Source organism: Sesamum indicum, linkage group LG2 (assembly GCF_026168435.1).
Source record: "Sesamum indicum cultivar Baizhima isolate 11 linkage group LG2, ASM2616843v1, whole genome shotgun sequence".
NCBI classification, from domain to species: domain Eukaryota; kingdom Viridiplantae; phylum Streptophyta; class Magnoliopsida; order Lamiales; family Pedaliaceae; genus Sesamum; species Sesamum indicum.
Window position 1 is genome coordinate 13050651 of NC_142658.1, and position 27808 is coordinate 13078458.

A 27808-nucleotide genomic window follows, 5' to 3' on the forward strand; every position below is an offset into this window, starting at 1 on the left:
CTGTAATTTTCAAAAAAGTAAGGATGGTTTAAGAGGCTAATATGACACAATTTTAGACATAAGAGATCAAATTGAAGTAACTCAATAGTTGAAGGATTAAGAAAGAGATTTACCCATTAAGCTTGTATTAAAAATTAATAGCATTCCTAATAATCTCTGACCCATCCATCAAATTGGCAGTACTCCCATAAATTTCATGTTTCCCGCCCAACATCCCCACAAGTCTTACCTCACCCTTTTCCAGCTCAGCCCCACCTTACTTCCCCCAGTCACCCCCCTCCCACTCCCACATATATGCAAACATAGAGTTGTAACGTAAACTCTCTGTGCACTCTACAATCTGTATCGAGGGAAAAATGCCATGCCTGGGCAATCTCCTCAACTCGCCAGCTTCAGCGTTGGAGCTCACTCCATATCCCAAACTCAAGCCCGTTCCTCAAGAAATCCCGTTGATTAATCCGGCAATCGTGGAACCGGAGCAGGATGAGTTCAAACTGGGAACTCTATTGACGGAGTTCAACGATGATGACAAACGAGGAGAAACCACGGGGAATGGTGGCGAAGGAGGATTAATTGAAAAGATTCGGAACCCGGAGAAGGATTTTGGTTCCTTGTTCCAACCAAAGCTTCGATTGAGTGAGGCCGAGCATGAAGATGGTGGTGGAATTGAAAGGGGTTCGAAGCCATGCAGAGTCAAGTGGTCCACCACCGCGAAGCTTGTCCAAGAATGGTCGAAGAGGAAAATTGAGCAAGGGGTTCCTGAATTCAAGGTCTCCTTGCCCTTCCTTGTTGGAGCTCCGAAATTGGTAAATTATACGACTCCTGTTTCTTACAGCCTATCAAGAAATTTGTTCCATCTCATTTCATTTGTTCTTTTTTTTCTTCTTGGGTGTGCCGGGGGGTGGGGGTGGGTGGCGGAGTTTTGACAGAATTGAAATTCGTGTTTCTTGAACTTTATTTACTGTTGTTATATTTTCTGTCAAGCTGTATTTCGCAGAATGTGTTTATAATATTTGCTGGAAGTCTGGTCATTGAACTTTTTTTAATTTTTTTTTTAAATTAAGATGAATTGTTGGTTTTATTCTATTGAAGATTTTGAGTCTCTCTTGTGCAGTTTGGGGTTGAGGTTGCAGATTCCGTACAGACTGTATCTTCTATGCTAGTGCGAGAACTTTTTATTTCAATTACTTCTTCGGTTGTGTTGCTTGTAAGAATTGTCATTTTCTTTCTTTAGGTTGACAAAATTATCAGATAGGACTATTGGTCGTTGAGATGTTTTGTGTCTTTGATTCATTTGTTTGCCTCCTTTTGTGGTTGTTTATGTGGTTTATGTTGCATCTGTTTCCTTTTAGAACTAAATTACTTGTTTAATGGATTGCCATCTTTCATAATCGGAATTTGATAGTCATAGTAGATTAATCTAGTTAACATTGGTATGTCAACCTTTGACAAGGGAAGTCCCAAGGTGATAATTTTTTATTATTTGTCCAGAAAATTTGATGCAGCCTTATATTACTAGAATGTATTAAAATGGCCTAGTGAAATTCTTTAACTGGTTTGTTGTTATGATGTTCAAAACCATTTTCCTAGGTCAGTGTTCATATCCTACAAGAGTTTTTATGAGGTAAAAGTAAAACCAGAATTATCTAGAGGTTCCTCATTTAAGTTAAACCAATCTTTCAACTGATTGCTAAATTTTGGTGATGATTTATAAAAAAAGGTTCAGGACAATTTATGTATTTTAGCACTGCAATAAAGGCAGTTTTTTGGATAGAGCTATGATTCTTTACTCCATTGATAAAAAAGAAATACTGAAAATCTCCCTTGCTCTTTGCACATCCATCCCTTCATATCCTAGAAGGTAACCAAAGCTGGAATCTCTATGATAGGTTACAGTTACATGCAAATTATTTTTCAATTCTTCACTTTTGAAAGACTTGTTAATCAAATTTATTGTTTTTGATGATCTCAGGTCCAATGTAGTGCTTGCCAAACTGTAGTTTACCATGAGGAGGAGATACTGTGTTCTGTTCGCGGCTGTCGGGGTGTTTTTCACCTGAAATGTGCAAAAGAAACTCTCGGTTTCTCATCTTCAAAGCAATTTAAGTGCCCTCAACATGTAAGTTTTAGCGTGGCTCTGCTATACATTTAAGATGAACTTTAATATGATAAATTCCACGTTTGGGTTACTCATAATGTCTATTTGGTTAGTTCAGAATAAAAAATGTATTTGCAAGTGTGTCAAGTCTCGTCAGTGATGTCATATCAGAAAGTTTCTTAAAAAGTGAGATGAATTGATAAATTCTATTCAGATATTTATTTCTGAATAAATTGTTCACTACTGATCCTTGGTCATTATTATGCCAGTTTCAGGTCTAGTTGGTGTATTAGTAATAGAGCAGTACTAATTAATTGTTAGGGCAATTTTACTTGGAGCTAGTTTCCTAAACTTTTCCCTGGATCTTAAATTGTTCTGTCTCATCAGATTTGCCAAGATGAACTCCTTTTATTTTGTTTGTGTTTATTTTTTCGATTTAACAAAAGCATGTATAGGGGGACTAGGTTGACTTCATCTATGGCATATGTTTCTATCAATTGGTTCCAAAATGTAGGTTGGTTTTCATTTTTCTTCATATATATACTTGTGACTGATAGACATGTCTATAATTGTACTTAGCACTAGATAAAGCTATTGTTTTCTAGTAACTCTTTCTGTGTTTGTTTAAATTTGAAGATAGAAGTGAACCAACTGCTTGGTTCTATTTTTCAGTATTGATTGTCCTAAGCTTCCTCATTCTACTTGTCGCAAAATCATCCTTGATAATGATTTTGTTATTTTTACAGTGTGTAACCTGAAGAAGGCTTACATATCTGACATCTCTTTCCTGATCAGGAGTGCTTTTTATGTAAGCAAAAGAACCGTTTGTGGCGATGCTTAAGATGTCCAATAGCATGCCATGATAAGTGTGCACCATTCCCGGAGCATGTGGTCCATTTTCCTGATCAACCAGGCGAAGCTATTTGTTGGCGGCATCCTACTGATTGGCGTTTGGAGAAGAAGGTATATTTCTTCGTTTGTTTACCGTGGTTTTTCTTAAATCCCTCATTTAGGTTAAAACATTTAGAATAATTGGCCATTATGGTCTGTTGTTCAGCATAACTGTTTATATATTTTGTAATTTGTATCATACTTTGGTTGAACTATGCCGAGGAATGAAAAATCTGAGATTTGTTGTACTGCCAAATCTTTCTGAGTCTGTTACTCATAACACTACTGATAATTGATAAACCGCCTCTGACTGTCAGAGCCAAAAGCCTGTCCCAACCCAATAGTTCTCTTCTTTTCAAAATTTTTCCATTTTGATTCTTACATGGAAAGAGGATTTTCTGCCCATCTTTCTCTCTGTTATGCTTTTGTCATGAGAGAAAGATTGCTATAATGAAAAAAAAAGCTGTCAAAGCTGCTGATTTTGGCAATTCCACTGCTGGCTGCTGCAACTGGAACTCATTCCACAAGATTTACAACCCTAACTTAGTAAGTCATTCAATGTCGGAGATACGTGGAAAGAATGAAGGGGGAATTTGGTTGTCCTCTTTGGCACTCAGATGTGTGTTTCCGAGTCAACATAAGTCACTTTCTAAGTGCATTAATTTCATTCTGATTGTCACTAAAAGGTCCTTGGGTTATAAATAGCTCATAGTTGATCCGTAATAGGTGCATCTCCCTAATTGGGTAGTAGACTAGAAAGTATTACATTCCCCTCTTTCTTTTCTTTCCTTTCTAAAAATATCATAAACTAATTTAGTTGAATATATCTTTTTCTAGTTGTGATGTAATTGTTGCTCAAACAATTTATCATGTAAAAACACTCTTTTTAGTTTTGAGAGATGTACATTACTGTTAAAAAAATTGAAAGTCATCCACTTGCGTGTTGCTATATTAGAACCACAGGATATTTTGCTTTCTGCATAGATTTTGCTCTTTCAGCTTCCAGTTTCTCTTTTCTTGGACATTATGCAGAAGCGATGTCAGTTCCTGAAAAGCACAATTATTGTTTTCCTTAATTAGATGCTAATGCTATATTCCACCATTTGGTTGCACTGGTGCATTCTATTAGATAAGATCTTTAAATGAGGCAAACGTATTTGGCGAAAGAAAATACAAATGGAACATAATTGTAAATTGTATATAATTTGATATCAATCCGTCTCCTTGTCAACAAAGATTTTCTATTTGCTTATTGATTAAGCTAAATTTCACTTAATCCAATTTGCTACTCAGAAATCCTTTTGCATCTACACATTTAGACAATGCTACTGACAGACATGTCATTCCTTTGAAATCACGTGCAAGTAGTGAATGTACTTTGGATCAGAACCGGTCCTTCAATATGGGAGCCATTTTTATCAAGAGACAGGACGACACTAGTCTTGATTGATTCTTTTGATTTGCCTACATCTAGTTCTAGTGCTAGTTCTATAGGGTAAAGGAAAATTGAAGTCATTAGCATTCTCCCCTAGGCAAAAACAGTTTTCGCAATAACTAGATTCACAAGCTCAGGTTCACTTGCACCCTTCTTCTTGAAATGCCATCAGCTGCTCTCTATTCCATCAAAGATACAAACACAAGATCCTATGGGTAAAAAAGAAAAAGGAAATGCATGCTTTACCATCTCTTTAAGAACTAAAATTCTAGAATGTCTAGCCTCTTTAAAGAAGCTTCAAGGCTATTCTTTCTCTTTATCGCAAGGAAGCTAGAAAACCAGTTTGAAAGAATGTCTTAGTGGATGGCAAATGGATATTTCCGGATGGGAGTTGGGAGCTATCTTACCGTACTAAATTTTCAAATTTGACCGAATTCACCCTGTTTGTCTTATGTTTGGAAAGAGTCAGTCCTTGGATTATAAAAGTGGTGGAAGTAGGGAGCCATTACTTTGAAGTGCGGCAGAAGGGAATCTTCGTGACGATTCATTTCATCCTGCTCTCTTTCTCTTTGATTACTTCCATAGCATATCCATTTTTGAACTTCATTACCCTAGCCACCATCTTGCTTCCCATGGTTTTGCAATGCCTATGTGATTCAGTTCCAAACATGATTCACTGACCAAAAAAAGAAAGCAAAGGCATGCATGAAAAGCTAAGGGGGTGACTAACTGACAACAGGCAGGATACCATAATAGCTTTTCCCATCTCAAGTTGACTCGTCGCAAAAATCGTCGTCAAGGTCAAACAAAAAAGATAAAGGAATGTTTCTGCTGTGTCCTTACAATGGCAATAAATAAGTACGGATACATTACATGCTACGGGGAACAAAATATGGAAAATTGCTGATATTCAAGCATACTATAGATGTTGTAGAACTGCTAGGGACATGATGGTAGAAAGCATAACTAAGCGAAAGGTCTTCTCAGAGAGGTGGTTTGATCGTAGTTGCAGTTGTTGGTGACAGCTCCAGTCCTATAGAAGAAGCTAGTATTGGATGTATCCTTCTCGTCTTCTTTTTGAAGCAAGTCCTGTACCAGTTGTATTCTTCTTTCCTAGCCAGCTTTTAAAAGGCTTCCAAATGTGATCCAGGTCTCTGATGATTTTTTCAGGAGGAAAGAGGGAAGTATATATCTTCACAGTTTACTAGTCCGAAGCTTGAAAAAAGGCTTTTTCTTTCAACTCAGCCTTGTGCTTCCATAAAATAAAGCACTCAGTTCATACTTTTATACAAAATTATTCTGTTTTCTCCCATTTCCTGAGTTAGAATTCTGATTTTCCATAGGGGACCTAATGCACATGCTGAAGCTCCCTTGCCGTCCCATTCTTGAGTTTATGAGGAAATAGGGTAAGACACTGCTAATTTGATCTCCTTGGTTGTATATATTGGGCTAGAACTAGGTTGCTACTGAGCTAATTGATCGAACTATTCCAACCAAAGGAAGGAATAGAGTAGTTTTTGGTTCCTGTAGCATAGTTATTAATGGAGCGCCATGACACAAAGGCACGAGCCTAGAACCATTTTCCAACATTGGCGTTAAGCCAGGGTGCATTTTTCTGTGGCGCCAGCTTGAAGCCCATCCTTTAAGGCTAGGTTGAGCTTTTTATTTTTTGAAAAACTGAAGAAAGAAGAACCCTAATCTTCTCCGGTTCGTCTCTTGAGCTATAAGACTTCTCTTTCATCCCTTCAAGTAATGTCTTCTTTCTTATATTTCTTCCCAGATGCTACAGCCTCTTCTTCTTTATTCTCTTCTTTCTTTTTCCTTTCTTCTTTTTTGTCAAGCCCTACTATTCCACCCCTACTTAGCCTTTTTGCTGGCAACTATGTACAAGTTTCCTTGATTCTTTAATATCCTAACTATCAGCCTAATTACAATGATGTAGGGTAGTAAATGGGATTTCCACTTTGGTTGGATTATTCGCAACTGCATCTTCAAATAAATTAAATGACAAATGGGACCTATACAATTCGGTATTCTTTTTCTTTTTCATTTCAAACAGATTTCTAATGGATTTAAATCAAGGAATTAGATAATAAGAATAAAATCAACGTAATTCTAGGATACAAGCATCCTGACTTGGTGACAACTACATACAAGTTCCCTTGACAATAAAAAGGAAACAATTCAAATCCTGTCAACTTAATTACAATGATGCAAATTATCGGTTCGGTCGATGCCAACCGAGCGGAGGCCCACCCAACTCCATTGCCAATTGATATGTAGCAATTGGCATTTATTGCTTTTGTCATGAATTTTTTTTCTTAACTTGATTTATTAGAATTTGACTTAGAGTTTACTTGTTTTCACTTTCCACGTTTTTTTATTTAACACATTTATCACCCATCATAAAATTTTCTCCTCATTGCCGGAATTTCATCGGTGGTCGGAGAATCCTTACCAACAGCAACAACTTTCAATTTTCCTCCACATTAGTGCATCTTTTTGGGAGAGTGAAAAATAAATATATTTTTTGGTAATGAGGTAATATCAAATCCAATTTTACTAAAAAACAATTCAACTAATTTTGAGAAACACTGAAATATTATTTTATACGATTATACTAAAATACCGTTAAGAATGATATTCTGAAGTTATTGTTGAATAGACAGAGTTTTGCATTTCTATTTTCATTGAGAAATATTTTTATTCTAGGACTTGTTGCATTGACTACCTAAAATCAAGTAGCGATCTTTTATCTTTATAAAATATGTGCTGGATGCTGGAAAATGTGCTGCCTGAAAGTATAAATATTTCCTAATATTATTGTGAAACAGTGAAATAGAAAATGCAGTAAATGAATCGATGCGTACAGACTCCATTATACCACAGGCATAGCTTTGCTTGAAGAGGCAATTCCTTTGGGCTTATATGTAATCTTATTTTCTGAAAAATGCATAAAACTCAAAATGGCTATGGCTTTAATAAGTTTTGTTTCACTTCACTTCTTGAATGACACTGGTTGTTTTCTCATTTTCCAATGGACTTGATTTGGCTATGTTTTACCCATAATTCCTTTGCAGGTATTGAGCATGGATAAATTACTATATGCCATAAGTTTAGGATCTGATTGATTTTTTGGTTGTACTTTGTCCCCTATTATATTTATGGTTAATTGAGAATCTTTTTATTTAATATTTAATTCTATTTGCTTTTCCAGGTACTTTTCAGTTGTAAGATATTTCTCTTTTGTTTTTGGTCTCTTTAGTCTGTGGTATTATTAGATTTTGCAGAAAAAAGAAAATTCAACTGTATACTTGCCTTATGACTCGAAAATGCATTATGTTTAATAATTTTCTATTTAGCAGTTCTTGTTCTATTTTAATTGCTGCCATGTACTATGTCCATTAAGTTTGTGTACATGCATGGCACACATGCAGTCGCAGACACAACACACGGATATAGCCTGGTATATGAATTAAAAAGCTATAACATTGGCTGTCTATGTAAAATTATGACCAAGAATATTTTGTAACTGGCATAACCTTAATTCTCCTGGCATCATATTCTTAAGCCATCAGACTGCAAGTTTGCAATCATGTGTACATGTGATCATATGATTACATCAGTGTGGTCTGTGTAGCCCATGGATATTACTCTATTGGCAGTGAATAAATCACATAATTGTCAATAGGCTGCCCATTCTACATTGCATCATGAATTGGTAGCTCAAAGGACATGCAAGACATAGTAAAGGAAGCAAGTCCGACGCCGTGTTTGAGACCATTCCCCACAAAATAGCTTAGATTCAATTGGACTGTTTGATACAGATCAAGACAGCATATCTAGAGAGTGGATAATATGTAATGTTAAAAAAACGTGGAATAAAAGAATTGCAAATGAATTTAATTAGTTATTGAGAAAACCAAAACAAAGTAATTATAGGAAAAAATTTATTTATCAAACTCGTTGCTTGCTTAAATGTATCAAATGTATGCATGTTCTTGGTCTTGAACAATTCACTTAATTTTCTTTCCAATATTAATCCTCCGCAAGATTAAATTCAAGCAAGTTCTTCATTATGGAAATCACTAAGAAAAGTGGAAAGCAGAGTACGAGTCTTTAATGCTTGCATTCCACTATGAACTATACTTTTATGTCTTACTGCATTAATGATTTTATGCAATGTGCAACAGCTGCAGCAACTTTTCCTTTATAAATTATGTGCTTCGAGTCAATATACAGGTTATCACCAAAAAGCAGAGAAATGGAATTTGTGAGATTTATGACCAACATTTTATCTAAGTTATTGCTGGCTGCCAAAATTATTCATGTCCCTTCAACATATTCTGGACTTGACTTTTACTTTTCTTTTTATGTCAATTCATCATCTATTTTTTGGCATGTGTTGTGATCTGTACCTCATTGTTTAGGAACTGGTGTATTTGTTAAATGGTACATCAGTAAAATTAAGGTCTAAGTAAAGTTATAACGAGCGATTTTATATAGACTTAATGCTTTGCTACTTTATCACCCGTTATCTTTTTGTCAATTCTGCTGGCTAACAGGATTTAACATATCTTTTTCTCTTTGCAGCATGGGGTTCCGGCAAAAAACATGGAGGTTAGATTATAATTCATTTGCTTTCCTTCTAGGTATAGGCGAAACAAAGTAATTCATCCGAAAGATTTCGAGAAGTCTTTTGGTCATGAATTTAAAGTATTAAAACATGTGGGATTTGTCTAGGAATGTGAAATGGCTTCTCTTCCCCTTTCTCTATATGTATTTCTTTTGGTTATCAAATCACCACCTAATGCTTTATTGTACTTATCAGGATATATTCTCTCTCTTGCCTCTTCCATATAATGAGGAGGAGTTCAAAATTGACATAAACTGGAAAGACCAGACAGAAATGAAGTTGGAGCCACATCCATATGTGCACATCAAACGAAGTATCCTATGTTGTTGGATTCCTACTAGTGTCTAGGTTTAAGAGTATTAATCAATAATACTTAGATGTGCCAATTTTCTGAGTTTTCTATTTCCGGAATGAATATAACTCTAGTTTAAACTTCTGGGTGATGCTACCCAACTACTTTTCATGCTTGGTTCAGTGAACCCAGAAAGTTAACTGCAATGGCTATAAATGATGACTTCTCTACGAATCTTAACTAGATCAGATGTGTACCTAGTGAAGAGAAAGCGTAACAGTTCTGATGCTGATATTGGATGCACAAACTGCAGTTCTACTCAATGCTCTGAGGGTTGTGTATGCAGGTACTATTCTTCATTTGCAGACAAACTTTTATTACTTCATGGAGCGAATGCCGTACTAAGGCTTTCTAAGCAAAGCTACATTGATTTGCTCATGCTTTTAATTTTTGTTTAACAGAGTTCAGTGCATCAGCTGCTCAAAAGCTTGTAGTTGCTCCAAACAGTGTGCAAACAGACCCTTTCAGAAAGTGAAAAAAATACAGATCGTCAAGGTATATTGTATTTATTTTTTGTTTCTGAACTTAGTGCTTAGTTCTGGTTTCCCCCCCAAAATATCAGTAACACGGTGTATGGTGCTTATCAGACACAACGTTGTGGTTGGGGTGTAGTGGCTGCTGAATCTATCAATAAAGGAGACTTTATAGTAGAATACGTTGGAGAAGGTAATTTCTGGCACAATCAAAATAAGAATGCTCCATTCCATTTGCTTTCCCTCTGCATATTATGGCCTATGTCTTGAGTTTGTGTGTTTGTTCCATCTACTACCATTTGCTTACTAATAAATGTATTCACTTCTAAATATATTTTGTGCTTCTAATAAGTTGTATAAATACATAACTTAGAAACTACTGTTACCTAAAGGAGCATTTGATTGAAAGGAAATCAATAACATGTAATAGAAAAAAGATGAGTAATAGAATGCTTCCTGAGGGCTTCAGTCTCATTAAGAGCATTTTCACTATTGCTTTTCTCTTAGGAAGTGGAACTATCACAGTTAATGAATTACTGCCACAGATGTTTGATTCTGTCTTCTGAGTTCATTTATGCATAATTTCAGCAAATTACCACCCTCTGGACATTAAAATATGAATCCCAGTATGTGGTTGGAGCGACTGATCACCTACATCATGGTTATGTTGCACATTCTTCTTCCACTAATAGTCTTTATTATATGAGAAGTCCTACAGCATCTTTGCCAAGTGATGTCTTTTAGAGATTAGTGCACATAATGTTGGACCCTGAATTTTTGCCAGAAAAAACGGTAAGGAGAACCTTTTCCTTGGTGAATAAGATTAATTTGATTGTTTTTGCAATCTGCTCCATTCCTTGTATATAATCTTAATAACACAAAAGAATTACTGTGACATTTTTTTTCAAGAAGTCGAATGTCATATAATTTCAGTATTTCTTTAACATCCATTCTAATATCTCACATTCTAAGTGGCAAAAATGAAATCCTCTGGCAACTTAGACTAACCACTTCTCTAACAACTATTCATATGCAATATCTTCTGAGCCCCGCTAAATAAGAAGAAAAGCATTTTCAGATGTCATACAACTACGGAATTATTTAGATGTCATGATTCAATTGGGGAAAATAAGGATTTGCTCCAACATGAATTTATAGCAGGAATTCAAGTCACATATATAATTTTTTTTTCAATGTATTGCAGTTCATATTTGGTTAATTCTTCAAAGAGCTCAATAGGACACCTGGATTTGGAGTATATTTTTAAGAATAGCTCAGATAGTCGTACTATTGAGCTCATTGGATCACCTACTTTTTGATAGTCAAATCCTCAAGTTTTGTCCTGGTTAGCTGAATAGGAATAATAGTTGAAAGTTCTCTGTGTCTCAGCTGAATTTTATTTATGGCTTTCCCTCTGGAGAAGTAATCTGGAAGCACTGATATTTTACCCTTCCTCATTCTCTTACCATAACATGCATGGCCAGAATTGCTGTAGATAAGTTCTCAATTTCTTAGTATCTTTTGCAATTTTGAGTATTGCTGCATGGCACAGTCATCAGGGTATTAAATCACTAAACTATTTTTGGAGAACTACTATTTATCCCTTAATAAAACTTTCATATCTTCTCATGGATATAAAATCTCTGATCAGTATTAAATTTGATGAATAATTATTTGCTTTTACTTTTCAGTAATTGATGATGCCTTGTGCGAGAGAAGGTTATGGGACATGAAAGACCAGGATGCTAAGAACTTCTATATGTGTGAAATTAACAAGGACTTTGTGATTGATGCAACATTCAAGGGAAATGCTTCACGGTTTCTAAATCACAGTTGTGCCCCTAATTGTGTACTAGAGAAGTGGTAAGTTTACTTATGATTTCTCTCTATGCATATCCACGCCTAGGATATTAGTTACTGGCCAAACCCTGAAAACTATTGTTGTTTTCCTGTCATTGAGTTCTACATTTAGTTTGTGTATCATCCAACATTTCAAATAAGTAGGGTTATTCTAATTTTGATTGTTAGACTGCTGCCGTATATTCTTCCACGAGGGTCTTCACTCTTCACTAGATAGAGAACTTACAGCCGTATTTTAGGTATACTTTTTTAAATGGAAACTAGTTAACTATTTTTGAGCTGCTAATAATATTTATTTTCCTGCAAGTTAGTTGCCCCTCTTATATGCTTATACTCAATAAGAACTAGAGACAAAAAAGTCCTAATCCTCAATACATTCGGATCCTAATCCATTGCAGTTTTATTTTTCTTGTTTTTTACTGATAGATTGTGTAATTCAACCAAGTTGAGGGTGCTATTTCAAATATAAAGTTTCTTAACTGCTATTTCAAGTAATTCTGCTTTTCTTTACCAAGATTTGCTGTAAGGGAACTATTTGGTTGCCCTTAATAAGAGCAGTATAATGTCCCTCAGTTGGAGTTCAGATAACATTAGCTCTTAATCTGTGAAATTTTTCTGGAAACCACAGTTCACACTTTGGAATAGGGGACAGTGAATAATCCATTGTTTTTCCCTTGCTCTCAGATGCTGTACCTGTTTGGCAAGCCCAGTGTCAAATCTTTACATGTAAATGAAACTTATTTTCTTTACTACAGTAATGGAAGATTCTAACTATAACTTTTCTTATCTTATCTATAGGCAGGTTGAAGGGGAGACCCGTGTCGGTGTCTTTGCATCTAGATCCATTGAGGTTGGAGAACCATTGACCTACGATTATAGGTATGCTGCATTGAGTTGTTTTTTCTATTATTATTTCCGTGACAGTTCTAGTATTTATCTTTAATGAACTGACATTAAAATGAAGGTGCAATAATATCACAATTTAGTTTGATAAATAATCTGCATTATGTAGGTTTTATCCTCGTATCTCTGTTTTCTTTATATGTACAATAAACAGAGCGGAAACTGAACTTGATAGAGTGATGCCTTTTTTACTCAAAAACAATTTCTTCATTGTTGGCAATATTTGCAGATTTACTTGTGTTTCGAGCAGCTTACAGTCACTGCTTATGTAACTGTAAAAGGAAAAAAAAGAGATATTTTGATAGAAATTACCAGGATTAACCTAGCTATATGCATGCCTTCCCAGAATTACTTTCATAGTTACTTGGGTCACTAATTGCATGGAAAATAGTGAAGACTTATTTGTGGTAGTTATAATTTCACAGTTAAGCTGGTCTAATTTTACTTTTCAAGATTCAAGGCTTAGGATTAGAAGATTAGCATGCCTATTTCTCTACGTAATGAGGGATAAATAATAGCTTTGGTGTTCAATAATCACTGTAAGTGTTAAACCTTCATTTCAGTAGCAACTTGAAGGATACGTTTTTTTTCTTTTATTTTCTTCCAGCTATGTAGATCTAGCAATGTTCCTCAGTAGGGGCGATAAAGAGCGAGACAAGCCTGATATTAGGAACACTATTGAGGTCAAACTCAAGCTTCACGGACAGAATCTCTTGTACTCGCCTCTAACTTGAGTGTTCCCAATTTTCAGTTTTTATTCTGAATTTTGGTTACTACACAAGATATAAATAAATAAGTTTTGAACTACTGGTGAAAATTACCCTAAATTAAAATGAGTGGAAGTCAGTATAGGGGATATAAATGAAAGCACGTTGGAAATAAAATCAAAAGATAATCTTCACTTGAAACTCAAGGATTTAGCGGCAGTGAGATGGTGGAGCATGTGCCGTGGCGACCAGTAACAAGGATTCATGGGACATGGGTCGAGGGGTGACATGAGAACAGTGGAATAAATGAGACAAGAGTGACAGACACTCAAAAGTGAGGACAATTCAGGCAAAAAAAGTGAAATGGAAAAAGTGCATTCATTAATCTCTTTTTTTTTTTGGGTTACATGTGCATTCATTAATCAAAACTATACTCATAATTCAAATGTAATATTAGTATCACCATATGATTGACAATTCAGTTAAAGCTTGCATTCTGGTAGCTATCCCACTTATGATGTTTTCTTCTCATCAATGCTATGCCCCCAAGTTATGCATCCTCATTCAATGCTTTTCACTATGCATGCTATAGCAGTCACATGACAGCTATGTTTAGTTACTCCACATGCCTTGATCCTCTTTGTTGTTCAATGGTGTCTGGACTCGAAAATCATTTATGCCATGAACATATTGGATTCTTTGCAATCCAGAGCTGTTTGGCCTGTCTTTCTAATCGGACACCAATACATTGGTGCTTTGGACAAAATTATGTTTACAAATTGTTGCTGAGACCAAGAAGCTACTTTCTACTCTTGCAGATTCGTACAGTTTGGGCCAGAAGTTGAGTGTCATTGTGGAGCTCCAAACTGTCAAGGGTATCTCGGGACCAAAAGAAAGATTGTCTTTGGCCCAAGGACTAAACGGAGGATCAACTTGGGGTTATCATGGGGTCCTAAAAGACAAAGGACGTCAAAGAAAATAGTAGGAATAGTTATAAATTGATTTTTCGGCAATTTTTCATCAAGCATCTCATTTATGCATGTATATTGCTGTTGTCATTGAACACATTAGAGTAAGAAGTCAAAGAACTACAGTTGTTGTAACAATTGAAGATTATAGGATAGGGGCACGAGGCGCCTCTGGTTCCCCTTGTATATCATTCATGTATTCTCATTGGGATGTGCAATAGAAAGAGGTAAAAGAACTACAGCTGAATTGTTTAGAGTAACTAGATTTTGATGTGAATGGAGATACATCAGGATTTCCTTGTAAAAATCTTTCTAGTAATGTCATTGAATAGAAAGATGTAAAAGAACTACAGCTCGAATGTTAAATTAACTACATTTTTGGTGTTTGAATAGAGATACCCCATGTTCTTCCTTGTACTTTGTTGCAACTGTTATGCTATGCTATGAATTATTCATATGAAACTAACCACTAGGAATAATGACTTTGTAGGAAAGGGATACTTATTTGATGGTTTATTTGTTCTGAACACTGTTTCCACTTCTATTAATAAAATTTCTTTCAATTCTGCTTATTTGATGGAATCCGTTGATATTTGGCATGATAGATTAGGACATGTAAACTACTCCTCTATTAAAAGGTTGAAAACTATGAATCTTATAAATATATCGGACACAAATGGATGCCCTAAATGTGGACTCTGTGTAAAGGCAAAATACGTAAAGAAACCTTTTAAGCCTATCACATTTCAGAAGTACTGAATTATTAAAACTAATCCACTCGGATCTAACTAATTTTGAAAACACATTAAGCAAGGGTGGTAAAAAATTTTATATCTCCTTCGTCGAGGATTTTTCTAGATATACTAGAATTTATCTATTAAAATCAAAAGATGAGGCAGCTAAAATATTTATGAAATTTAAGGCTAAAGTTGAAAATCAATTAGATAAGAAGATTAAATGACTTAGATCTGATAGAGATGGAGAATACAACACTAAATTCTTAAAAGAATTTTGTGAGATTAATGGAATAATCCATGAAATGTCTGCACTTTATATACCTCAACAAAATGGCATAGCTGAACGAAAAAATAGAACTCTGAAAGAAATGATGAATACTATGTTTTAAGCTCAAGTGTGCCTGATAATATGTGGGGGAAAGCAACTTTATCTACATGCTATATCCTTAATAGAGTCCCACATATAAAGTTGAATAAAACTCCTTATGAATTATGGAAAGCGTTTGCTCCTAACTTTAAAATTGTTAAGGTGTGAGATTGTCTAGCTGAAGTAGCATATCCAGAATTTAAGAAAACAAGCGTAGGACCTAAAACCTTTGACTGTGTGTTTATTGGATATGCCCAAAATAGTGTCGCATATAGATTCATGTGTTTAAATGATAACTCTCTTTGTGAATCAAGAGATGCTGAATTTTTTGAACTAGTTTTTCCATTAATTAAAATTTCTAGAACGAACATAGCCCCGTCAAGGAATAAACCATTGTTAACTTCCTCTAATTCTATTGTGAATGAACCTAGAAGAAGTAAAAGACAAAAAAACTGGACATAGTTTTGGACCAGACTTTCTAACTGCTTTCCTAACGGAAGACCAAGATAAGATAAATGAAGACTTTGCTTCAATGTTTCTAGTTGAAGATGATCCTAAGACATATACAGAAGCAATAACCTCCATAGACTCTAGTTTCTGGAAGGAAGCCATTAGAAATGAACTAGATTCTATAATGTTAAATCATACTTGGGATTTAATGGATTTGCCTATAGGAAGTAAGCCTATAAAATACAAATGGGTCTTCAAGAAAAAAATGAAACCAGCTGGGTCAATAGATAAAATTAAGGCACGATTGGTGGTTGTGAGTTATACACAAAAGAAAGACATAGACTATTTTGACACATAATCACCTGTGACAAAGATGGCAACCATTAGAACTCTAGTTGCGCTATCAGTTATTCTTGGCTTAATAATCCATCAAATGGATGTAAAAACAGCCTTCCTAAATGGAGACTTGGAAGAAGAAATATATATAGAACAATCAGAGGGGTTTATGGTACCTAGCCAAGAAAATAAAATTTGTAAACTTAGATAATCACTATATGGACTAAAACAAGCACCTAAATAATGGTATGAAAAGTTTGATCATATTTTAAAAACTAATGGATACAAAACAAATGTATCAGATACATGTGTATACTCAAATTATTTGGCAGAATGTGTTATTATATGCCTATATATCGATAATTTGCTAATTTTTGGCAACAACATAGAAATAATTGAGGAAACCAAAAGATTCTTATCAACACAATTTAACATGAAAGATCTAGAAGAAGCTGATGTAATCCTAGGCATTAAGATTAGAAAAACTGAAAATGGGTTCTCTCTTTGTCAGTCCCACTACATAAAGAAAATTATGGACAAGTTCGGTGGTCAAGATGAGATACCAGTCAAAACACCCTATGACCCGTGTACATGTCTAAAAAAGAATAAAGGTGATAGTGTGTCACAAGCTAAATGTGCAAAAATCGTAGGGAGTGTCATGTTTCTCATGAACTACACCAGATCTGACATAGCTTACGCTGTGAGTAGACTAAGTCGGTATACCCATAATCCGAATAATGAACATTGGAATGCACTATGTTGCCTGTTGAGATATCTAAAGGGGACTACAAACTTGAGCTTGCACTTTAATAAAAGTGTTAAAAGGATTTTGTGATGCAAATTGGGTTACCGATAATGATGAAGTAAGCTCAACTAGTGGATTCGTTTTTACTTTGGGTGGGGGAGCTATTTCCTGGAAATCTGCAAAACAAACTTGTATAGCTCGCTCTACTATGGAATCTGAATTTATAGCTCTTGAATTAGCAGGTCAAGAAGCAGAGTGGCTGTGAAACTTATTAGAGATGTGCCCTTGTGGGGGTCAACTGTGCCAGTGTCTCTGCACTGTGACTCCCAAGCTGCTATTGGAATTGCCAAGAACTATGCTTACAATGACAAAATGAGACATATTCATATTAGACATGAAACAGTAAAAGAACTTCTAAAGAATGGGATAATCTTCTTGAATTATGTGAGGTCCAAGAGAAATTTGGCAGATCCTCTCACAAAAGGACTTACCAGGGGAATTACTTTTGAGTCTTCGAGAGCAATGGGGCTAAAACCCCTTGATTGATGGAATATGGTAATGACCATATAAATCCATAGCCCTATGTTTGGGTGGTCCTAATAAGGACTTGATGAATAACCCTAACTTTTTTCAGGAAGATAGTTTCATAACTTAGATGTTGAGTGGTCTATAAGACTTGATGAAGCTATCTAGATGAGTGTGGAGGTGGGCCGCCTTATATGAAAGAAAAATGAAAGTTCTTTTCTAGAGCAGTTATTAGAACCTAAGGTATAAGCGCAAGGCCATTAATAGTGCTCGGAACAACGGATACTAATGAATTTACACGTGATTGTGGGGGTCTCAATTTGAGCTATCGAAAGTTCAAGAGTCACATCACTCTTGTTAGCCAAATTGATTGCCCTCACTTCACTACGCATTAATTCAATCGAAAGATATTAATGCTTAAGTATATTTCTTCCTTCACTCAGAAATCATATTCTTCATCTATATCAGTTATTTATGGGGGATTGTTGGGAATGACTAATTGTTTTGGACTCCTAATCACCTACACTCCTAAAATTCAATTTTTTGCTCCTAAATATCAATAAATTCGTTGGCAAATGTGTGGATGGGATAGAGTCCCATTTTTTCAACAACCAAATTATGCTTCTACAAATAGGACTTAAGTTCATTTCATTTTATACACCAACATTTCGAGAACAATTCCTTTTGCTTTCTTTCACTGCTTTCTCCTTCCCTTCTGAGTGTTTTGTTCGTTGTTCCAAGCTCTCTTCCACGAGTGCGCATGTAAGAGAATTATAGCTGTGTTAACCTTGGGGAGAGTTCGATTTATACTATCTGCACCACGATAGTATCAAAATTTCGCTTTCAAGATAGTGATTCTCCACGACACAATCTTTCATTTTTTCCAACAACCATCTGAATAGTAGGATCTGTACACCTCCCGACACTACCCGTCTATAAGTATCAGTAGGCACCATTTGATAGTATACATTTTTTAGATTAAGATCTAACTCCTAAATTCAGCTGTTTTTATTTTTATGCTATCGAATTGAAGTATTAGAGGACGTGTTACAATTGACCCATATATTCCTTTCTAGGGTCTAGAAAGGTTTCAACACGTCATCTTAAACATGGATGCATAAATTCGTAGAGATCATACCACATAAACAATGAATATCATCATCAGTATCTCGCATGACACATTATAGGTATTCCTCTATATAAATTAAGATTGCCTTTTAATTTTAGGCACTAGGGTATTTGTACCTAATAAATAGCAAGTATTTAAAAATCAGTTCTTCTTAGTAGCGATGTTTGGATATGATAATTATAAGAGGCTTTTTTATTTTATAATGCAAGACACATAGACTGAGTGATGGCTGGACGTTGAAAGATTATCTTTGTTGAAATTATTATCTTGTGTAAACAAAATATGACCCCACTTGATTTATATATTTTCCCAATTAAAAAATAAATATAATTTGCCTTTCAAGCTTTTTTTTTATTAATAACGATAAATAAATTATAATAATCTATTTTGATATATTAAATATTTTTATTTAATTTATATATAATAACTAACAATAATAAATAAATTACAATAATTCATATTAAGTGAAACAAATACCCAACGTTCGATGTGACTCAAATTTATTTGTAGAACCTCAACCTAATACCATTTTGTTAATATTCCATATGTGTGGGCTTTTTTTTTTTTGATGTAAGAAAAATACATTAATCAGGAATGAGAAGTTCAAGGTGATGTGTGCAAAATTAGTACAAATCCAATAAGTTTGGATCTTGTCGATGGACTTGGGCCAATTGAATAAAAGAGTTTGAAAAACAAAACCTGTAAAACAATACATTAGCACTCTGACGCTTAAGTTAAGTTATTTAGGAATAAATAATCGTAAAAAATAAATCGTGATGAGAAATTGAGATATGGTAAATAAATTCGTGAAAGAAATCGTGTTCAAGTGCCGTTTTGGATGTTAAACCAAGAATTGAGAGTAAATTTTCAGATGTTGGAAGGTGCCCCCGAAAGGAGGGGCTGAACCTATACTTATAGGGGGCGCCCCAATCTGATGGGATTCTTGATGTCCACATTATCTTCGGAAAAATGGTTGAAGGTCGTGTGGATAAGTTGTAATTGGGTCTTATCTTCAATTGGTTCTGCCAACAATAACACATCTTTATCTTGGGGAGAATTCCTTACACGTGAAGATTCCTAATCTGGGTCCTTTTAGGTTTAGGAATCCTGGGTCTCGAAGGCGCCTCCCTCACCTTGGGCCATCCTGATAGGATGCTACAGGTGGGCCTCAGGTTTGAAAGATTTTCTATGAGGCCTCTTTCATGGTCCAGATCCATGGTCATTCTGGCGGACTACCCTCTTCTTAGGCTGTTGGGCAATTTTCAAGAGGTCTTGGGCTTCATAGTTTCCTTTTGTGCCAAGTCTTCTTGGACCATATACATCATTCAGTCCCCCCACTCTAAGGAGGAGGGATGCTCCTAACTCCTTAGAATAGGAGATATTGTTACATAGGATGAAGGAGCTCCCTACCTTTGCAGACCAGTGGTTCAAGGCGCCTCCTCCTCCTACTCTCCTTTTCCAGCCTTTAGACTTTTTTCGAAATCTGTAGCTCTGCATTCTGGCGTCTGTTAGTGAGGAAATGATGGCTAGGTCTATGCTTAGCCACCATGATTGGGAAGGGGGGTTTGATAATCGCCCCCTCCACGCGCCTAGACTGTTATGAAACCATCCAATCAAAGACGATTATGTGGGATGTGGGTTTAACTTCCTCTTCCATGTTCTTTAATTACGAAATAACCACATTTCTTTTCGCATTCCTTCTTCCCTTCCTTATTGAAGAACCAAGGCTTTTCCTTTCAAAGATCTGCAAGTATTTCCTTCTTTCTCCAACTCTCTTAAAAATTCTTCTTTCTTCCTATAACGTCTTCTAATGAGTCTGTCCGTTTTGTTAGGGAGGTCCTCCCAGACAATGATCCCTCAAATGCCACTTCGAAGAGGACAGGTCCCAACTTGTTTGGACCTCTTAGTAGCTCGAGGCAGAGTTTACGACAGGCAGCGGTGGTAGCTCGCCATCTCATAGATGAGGAGGATGTGTTGGATGAGACAGGGCGGAATGAAGGGGAAGGATCCTCCCCTGGTGTTAAGGGCCGCCCATGCACTCGGCACCTTGACGCACATTCGGCCATGCAACCGCTCAACTCGGCTGACCAACAACCTTCGCTGACAGACGTTGGACTTTCGCAGTCTTAGAGTTTTAAGCTTTAGTCTTTTGTCTTGTACTTGGTGTACTCTTGTAAAATTTTTGCTTGCTCAGGGGGACGTTAGGCCTCTTGAGGTGCGATGTTCAACCTTTTTAGTGTCTACTGCTGTAAATAGAAAAAATCTTTTTAAGTCTATTATAGTGGGGAATAAGTTCTCGAAGCTTGGTGTAGTGTGTGTGCTAGTGACCCCCTCAAGGTGATGCCCTTGCGCTAGCATCATTGTACAATGTATATGCAATTTGCAATGCAATGAAATCCACTTTCTGAATATCGTGCTCAATTTACTGCTTTCCTACTGCACATCGCTTACTGTTATTGCTGCTGTTGCAACCGGTGTTGCTATTCCTGTCAGCGCGTTGTGCTAGTGTCGGCGGGAGTTTAGTTGTATTTTGCTATTGGCGAAAGTAGTTTGCAGACTGCTAGCCACACGGTGCCCCTTTCCCTGCCTTCATGGGGCCGAGGTGGGTTGTTGTGACTCAGGAAATTCTGCTGCAAGAATGGCGAGCCAAGATGCTGAGAGCCCGAGATGGGCGGCGTCGCTTAGCGAATGAAAACTCCCGATTCACTAAATTGGTGATGAATTTGGAGGAAAAGGTCTCTTCTCTAAAAACTGAGATCACGATGCTGAATTCGAAGCTGGATGAATGTCGGCAGGTGGTCCAAGAGATGGCCAGTGCCTTTGGAGGTGGTGGCATCGCCGATATGTGGCATGACATGGAGCAAATTCTATTCAGATTGGTCTGCTCCAACGTGCAGTGAATAATGTTCCTGTTGTTGCTCATGACCCTGGTGCTAAGCTTCGAATTCTTGAACCGAAGGCCTATGGTGGTGCTCGTGACGCAAAGGAGGTCGAGAACTTCTTTTCTGACATGGAACAATACTTCTTTGCACCAAAATATAGAGGATGAGGCAAGGAAGGTGTCGACTGCGACAATGTATCTGACGGGTAACGCCAAGTTGTGGTGGCGCACCAAATATGCTGAAATCCAGGCCAATCAAGTTTGGCTAGATACATGGACCTTTCTTCGGGAAGCGATTAGAGAGAAGTTTTCCCCAAAGAACGTCGAGTATAATGCCAAGCGAGTATTGCAGAAGTTGGAGCATACAGGCTCCGTGCGGAACTATGTAAAAGCCTTCTCGACACTAATGCTAGATATCCAAGGCATGTCGGAGAAGGATAAGCTCTTCATTTTCATGGAGGGCCTGAAACCGTGGGCGCGTCTTGAGTTGTAGCTCCAATGGGTGACTGATTTGGGATCGACTATGGTAGCAGCTGAACGCTTGACAAATTTGAACTCAGAGGGCCGGAGGGACAGGCAGACGACGTCTGGCCGCGTACAGAATAAGTTGGGCGGGGTGAGATTATTCAGGAGTAACTTCAACAGGGGTGGGGGAGATTGAAAGCCCCACACTCAGAGTAGTTCGCAGGGTAGTTCAGGTAAGAACAAGCAGGGGGCGCCCCAGAAGAAGAACAAATGCTCCCTATGCAATGGCCCTCGTAGATATTAGGACTGCCCGAAGATAGAACTGTTGAATGTGCTGGCGACCTTTACTGACAAGGCGTCGCCTGCAAAGACTGTGGAGCCACAAGCATCTACGAGTGGCGGGAATGATTCGGAGGAGGACGAGGACAATTTGGGTGCCATATCACAATAAAAATGAAGATTGTGCCACCCCGGGTGGGGAAGACTGCCCCGGCTCTTATTGGGAGCCATCCTGAAGAAGAAGCGCAGCCCCGGAATCCTAGGAAGAAAGGGTTGATGTTTGTTGATGAGAAAATCCATTGCAAGCCTATCCGTGCCATGATTGATATTGGAGCTACGCACAACTACCTGGCGAGCGCCGAAGTAGAGAGACTTCGGCTCGTGCTGGAGAAGGGAGTTGGACGAGTGAAGGTGATTAACTCAGCTGTACAACCTATTGCTGGTGTGGCCAAATCTGTGTTGATTAAGGTTGGTTCTTTTGAGGGCAAGACCAACCTTTCTAACGTGGTGATGGACGACTTCAAGCTCATCCTAGGGCTTGAATTTTTGCGGGACACACGTACAACGGTTTTGCCACACGTTGATTCACTGATAATGTTGGGGGCCAAACCTTGTATCATCCCTACATTGGCCGGGTGCACAGAAGAGAAAAATTTGTCAGCCATGCAGTTTAAGAAGGGGCTCAAGCAGAATGAGCCATCCTACTTGTGCACTCTTCATTTTGATGAGATTGAGGAGACGTCAGGGCCCATCCCTGGTGAAATAAAGTAGTTGCTGAGGGAATTTGAGGACGTGATGCCAGATGAGCTATCTCGGAAGCTACCGCTGAAGGGGGCAGTGGATCATGAGATTGAGTTGGTGCCTGGCACGAAACCTCCTGCTAGGGCACCATATAGAATGTTGCAGCCTGAGCTTGTAGATCTTAGGAAGCAACTGAAGGATATGTTGAAGAGCGCAATCATTAAACCTACTAAGTCGCCGTATGCGGCGCTGGTCCTATTCCAGAAGAAGGCCGATGGCTCCGTATGGATATGCTGTGACTACCGGGCATTGAACAAAATCACTGTAAAGAGCAAGTATCCCATACCACTGGTGGCGGACTGCTTCGATCGTCTAAGCCGGGCAAAATATTTTACAAAGATAGACTTGAGGTCGGGCTAGTAGTAGGTCCAAATTTAAGAGGGCAATGAGGCAAAGACGATGATGGTCATGAAGTATGGAGCTTTCGAGTTTCTTGTCATGCCTTTCAACCTGACGAACGCTCCCGCAACCTTGAGCACTTTGATGAACCAGGTACTCCATGGTTTTCTTGATGAGTTTGTGGTGGTGTACTTGGATGACATTGTGGTATACAGCAGAATCTTGATCGAGCACGTAGACCATTTGTAGCAGATTCTGACGAGACCCATGAGCATGAGCTATATGCGAAGGTGTCGAAATGCTTGTTTGCTCAGGAGACTATCAGTTTCTTGGGGCACATCGTGGAGAGAGGACGTATTCAGATGGACCCCAAGAAAGTACATGCTATTGAGGAGTGGCGGCTGCCGAGCAATGTTCATGACTTGCGCTCATTTCTCGATTTGGCGAATTATTATCGGTATTTTGTGAAAGGTTACTCAGAGATAGCACAGCCCCTGACGGACTTATTGAAGAAGATGGAGACTTGGAATTGGACGCCCCAATGCTAAGTCGCCTTCGACGACTTGAAGAGAGCAATGGTGACAGATGTTGTGTTGGCCTTACTTGATATGTCAAGCGCCGCCCGCGCACTCAGCACCCTTGACACATTCGGCCACACAACCACTCAACTCGGCCGACCAACAACCTTCACTGACAGACGCTGGACTTCCACAGTCTTAGAGTTTTAGGCGTTGGTCTTTTGTCTTGTAGTTGGTGTACTCTTATAAATACTTTTGCTTGCTCAGGGGGACGTTAGGCCTCCTGAGGTGCGATGTTCAACCTTTTTGGTGTCTACTGCTGTAAATAAAAAAAATCTTTTTAAGCCTAATATTGGGGGGAATGAGTTCTCGAAGCTTGGTGTAGTGTGCGTGCTAGTGTCACCCTCAAGGAGATGCTCTTGCGCTAGCATCGTTGTACAATGTATATGCAATTTGCAATGCAATGAAATCCAGTTTCTGAATATCATGCTCAATTTACTGCTTTCCTAATGCACCTTGCTTAGTATCGGCGCTGTGCTAGTGCCGGTGGGAGTTCAGTTGTCTGTTGCTATTGGCAGAAGTAGTTTGCGGACTGCTAGCCACACGATACCCCTTTTCCGTATTGCGGAAGGCGCGGCAAGAGGAGAGGGGGTCTCCCAATCTTTATTAGATTGGGGGTTTTGTAGTCTCAAATCCCCTGGTGTGGACTAGTTGATCTCCCCTTCCTAATTATTTGTGTTTCTTTTTTGCTCACCTATGATTGTGTTTGCTTTTTCCTATCCCTTCTTTCTACTATGATGTTGCTCGCCTTTTACAGGTGCCCTTGAATCAGCTGGTTTCTAATTCTTTTAAAATTTTGGCTAGTTTCTTTATGATTTTACATTTCCATGAGTTCCCTATTACTACTAGTATCTTTGCTTAATGCTACCGTTTAAAACGGGCTGAAATGGTTTTCTTTGTTCTTGGTGTGTCTTTTTTGACTGCTCCTAATCTTCCAAAAAAGTGGAAGCAGAGTTTCTTTTGGTCCCGCCTTCTCGTCCCTGGAGCTTTCCTAATCGCTGGATTCAGGAGGCTCCCCTTTCCCTACATGTTGGGGAGAGGACCATTGCTTTGTCTTCTTCGCTGGATATCTTGAACAATAACCCTTATGATTGTCGGTTCCTAATTGATGCAAGACTTCTGGGTCATTTTGGCTTGAGTCCTAGGGTGGAGCCCTTGGGGAACTCCTTTGGTACTTTATATTATCCTCTATGCTTTTGATTTGTTTTGTTCATTCTTGTTCATAATCTGTTGTTGTTTTCTTGAACAAAAAACTTCATATTTAGCAAGTTGATGCATGATTCATGCTTTTGGGGGCTACATTGGGGGGATCCTCCCTTTCGGATCTCCTAGGGGGCTCCTTTTTCGATGAGTCTAAAGGGAAGCATCATGCCTCTCCTTCACCAGAGGCTAGTCTGGAGGCTCCTCCAAAAAGGCGAGGCGAGTTCTTTGTGTACCTCCTCAGCTAGTTCTATGAGACCTTCTGGGCCTCCCCCTCCACCTCCTCTCAAGGATGAGAAGGGTGTTCCCCTCAAATTTTCTCGAGCTTATTTAAGCTGCTTGCACACCGACCAGTCTTTGGAGTAGGAGAGAGGTAATAATTCCCCTTTGGTGTCCAAACTCATGAAGGGCGCCTATGCCCCAAGGTATTTTTTCTTATTTTAGTTGTTTTATTCAGAATGTCTTTTGATACTTTTCTTTATTTGCACTTTGATATGTGGAGAGCTCTTTTTCCGACCCTAGGAGTCTCTCCCCATCCCCCAAAGCGAGGCCCAGTGGAGGAAATTAGAGGAGAAGGTGGAGCACTTAGGAGCTGAGAACATCAAGCTTAAGTAGGCCAAGAAAGAGGCTACAAGTCGCTGCCAGCAACTGGAAAAGGACAGGATGAAGCTTCAAAAGGAAGTTGCTGGCCATGAAGGGTTTCTCAAAGAGGCTACTGAGAAGGTTGCACTTGATTTGCTCAATACTGACAATGACCAATGTTATTTGGAAGGCTATTGGGCTAGTCGTCTCAACGAATTCAAGACATGGATTATCAGCAGGAGGTAGCCAAGATAGCGAGACCCTTTTTTTAACACAATTTTTAGGCTTGCAAAGAATAATTCATGGCTTAGGGGTACCCCCTAGCTGTTGAAGAGCCGTCTTTTCTTGATCTTGGGGCTGTCATGAATAATGCCCCAAACCCATTTGCTGAGCTTCCAGTTCCAATAAGCAGCACCGCTATCCCTGAATCAGGTAGTTTCTTTCTTCCCTCAATTAGACATAATTGCAATTTATTTCAAATTAACTCGAAGGAGCTTTTGCAGAAGGAGAATTAAATAACATATCGGAAGAGGCTGAGGCTGAAGTGAGGAGTCCCCCCCTCGACGCAGCAATTGATTCTATAGAGTGGGACGTCCCAACTGAAGGAGCTCTGGAGCAAAACGAAGGAGGTACCCCCTTAGCTACTAAAGAACCCCCTATCTCCCCTGCAGATGCCCCTCCCTCTGAAGGCCAGGCTGAAGATAAAAATGAAGAGAGTTTTTAGGGTTTTTACCCGTGGATTTTTTTATTTTTTGGATTTTTCAGGTGCCATATCACTAGTACAATTTCTCCCTATAACTATGAGATCAAGATTCAAAAAAATCATCAAAAATACCCATCCCGAAAAAAGGAGGAGAAAAAGAAGAAGAAGAAAAAGGATTCGCATTCGTGGATTTTTCAGGCGCCATATCATTAGTATAATTTCTCCCCAGAACTATGAGATCAAGATTCAAAGAAATAATCAAAAATATCCATCCCGAAAAAAGAAGGAGAAGAAGAAGAAGAAAAAGGATTCGCATTCGTCCAAACAACACAAATCAATACAGACCATTTCGTCTGGGTGTATTAAAACTGGGGAAATAAAAGAAGAAGGTCAAGAAAATCAAGAATTTAACGCCCAAAACCATTGAAGAATAAAGGAAAACGAATCGAAAAATAGAGAGAAGTCATACCAAAGTGAAGAGAGAGAGTGAGAGAATGCTTTCTGTTTCTTGGTATGAAGATGATGACAACATGTGCAGTCTCACTTTCTTGGAACTCCAACCCCGAAACTGCCGTTAAGCCCCTCACCCCCCCCCCTTTCTTTTATTAATTTCTTTTTTTTTTAAATTTTCTGTAAAGTAAAAAGCAAAAAACATTCATAGTGTTTGATTTCGTAGTATCTCAAAATTATGAAATAAAGTAGATACACAAATACATACATCTTAAATATTTGAATTATTTTTTTCCATCTAGTTATTAAATACTTAATTATAATAAGTTTAGATTATATTTCAAAAGACTCTAAAGAAAATACTTACTTCAATAAAAATTGTACCCTTCTATTATGAGTATTAATTATGGTATTCTTGTATCTTTGTATGCGGATGAAAACTTTTTCTCTTAATTCCTCGATGAAATTCAAGTTTTCTTTCAAAAGCTCCAAATTACATTCTTCAGAAAAGTGCATGACTCTATGGGAGGGTACCCCAAATTCTGTAGGGATGATTGCTTTAGTCCCATATACCAACCTAAAGGGGCTTTCTCCCATAGATCCTTGGGGGGTTGTTCTGTATTCCCACAAGACACTAGTTAATTTCTCTGTCTAATTTCTACTGACTCTTTCCAATTTTCTTTTAATTCCTTGTACTAGGATTTGGTTGGTAACCTCTACTTGTTCATTAGATTGGGGATGTGCTACTGATGTGATCTTTGTTTGATATGCAAATCTTTGAAACGAATGTTGTATTCTATGACCTTGAAATTGTCATTCATTATCCGAGATTATTTTTTGGGAGAGTCCAAAATGGCAGATAATATTTTTCCATATATATTTCATTCACCTCTGCTTACATGATACGAGCGAGTGGCT

The 27808-nt window shown here is 37.9% G+C and overlaps 1 protein-coding gene across 1 annotated transcript; it reads left to right on the forward strand.

The window, feature by feature from the left end:
- Window positions 1–216: 216 nt before the first annotated feature.
- On the forward strand, window positions 217–14740 carry LOC105155618 (histone-lysine N-methyltransferase ASHR3). The gene is made up of 11 exons (XM_011071513.3): window positions 217–806; window positions 1973–2119; window positions 2894–3061; window positions 9018–9044; window positions 9256–9373; window positions 9602–9698; window positions 9814–9907; window positions 10000–10078; window positions 11577–11748; window positions 12544–12624; window positions 14174–14740. The coding sequence occupies exons 1-11, from the start codon at window positions 357–359 to the stop codon at window positions 14355–14357; spliced, it is 1617 nt and encodes a 538-aa protein (XP_011069815.1). The 5' UTR covers window positions 217–356; the 3' UTR covers window positions 14358–14740.
- Window positions 14741–27808: the final 13068 nt, after the last annotated feature.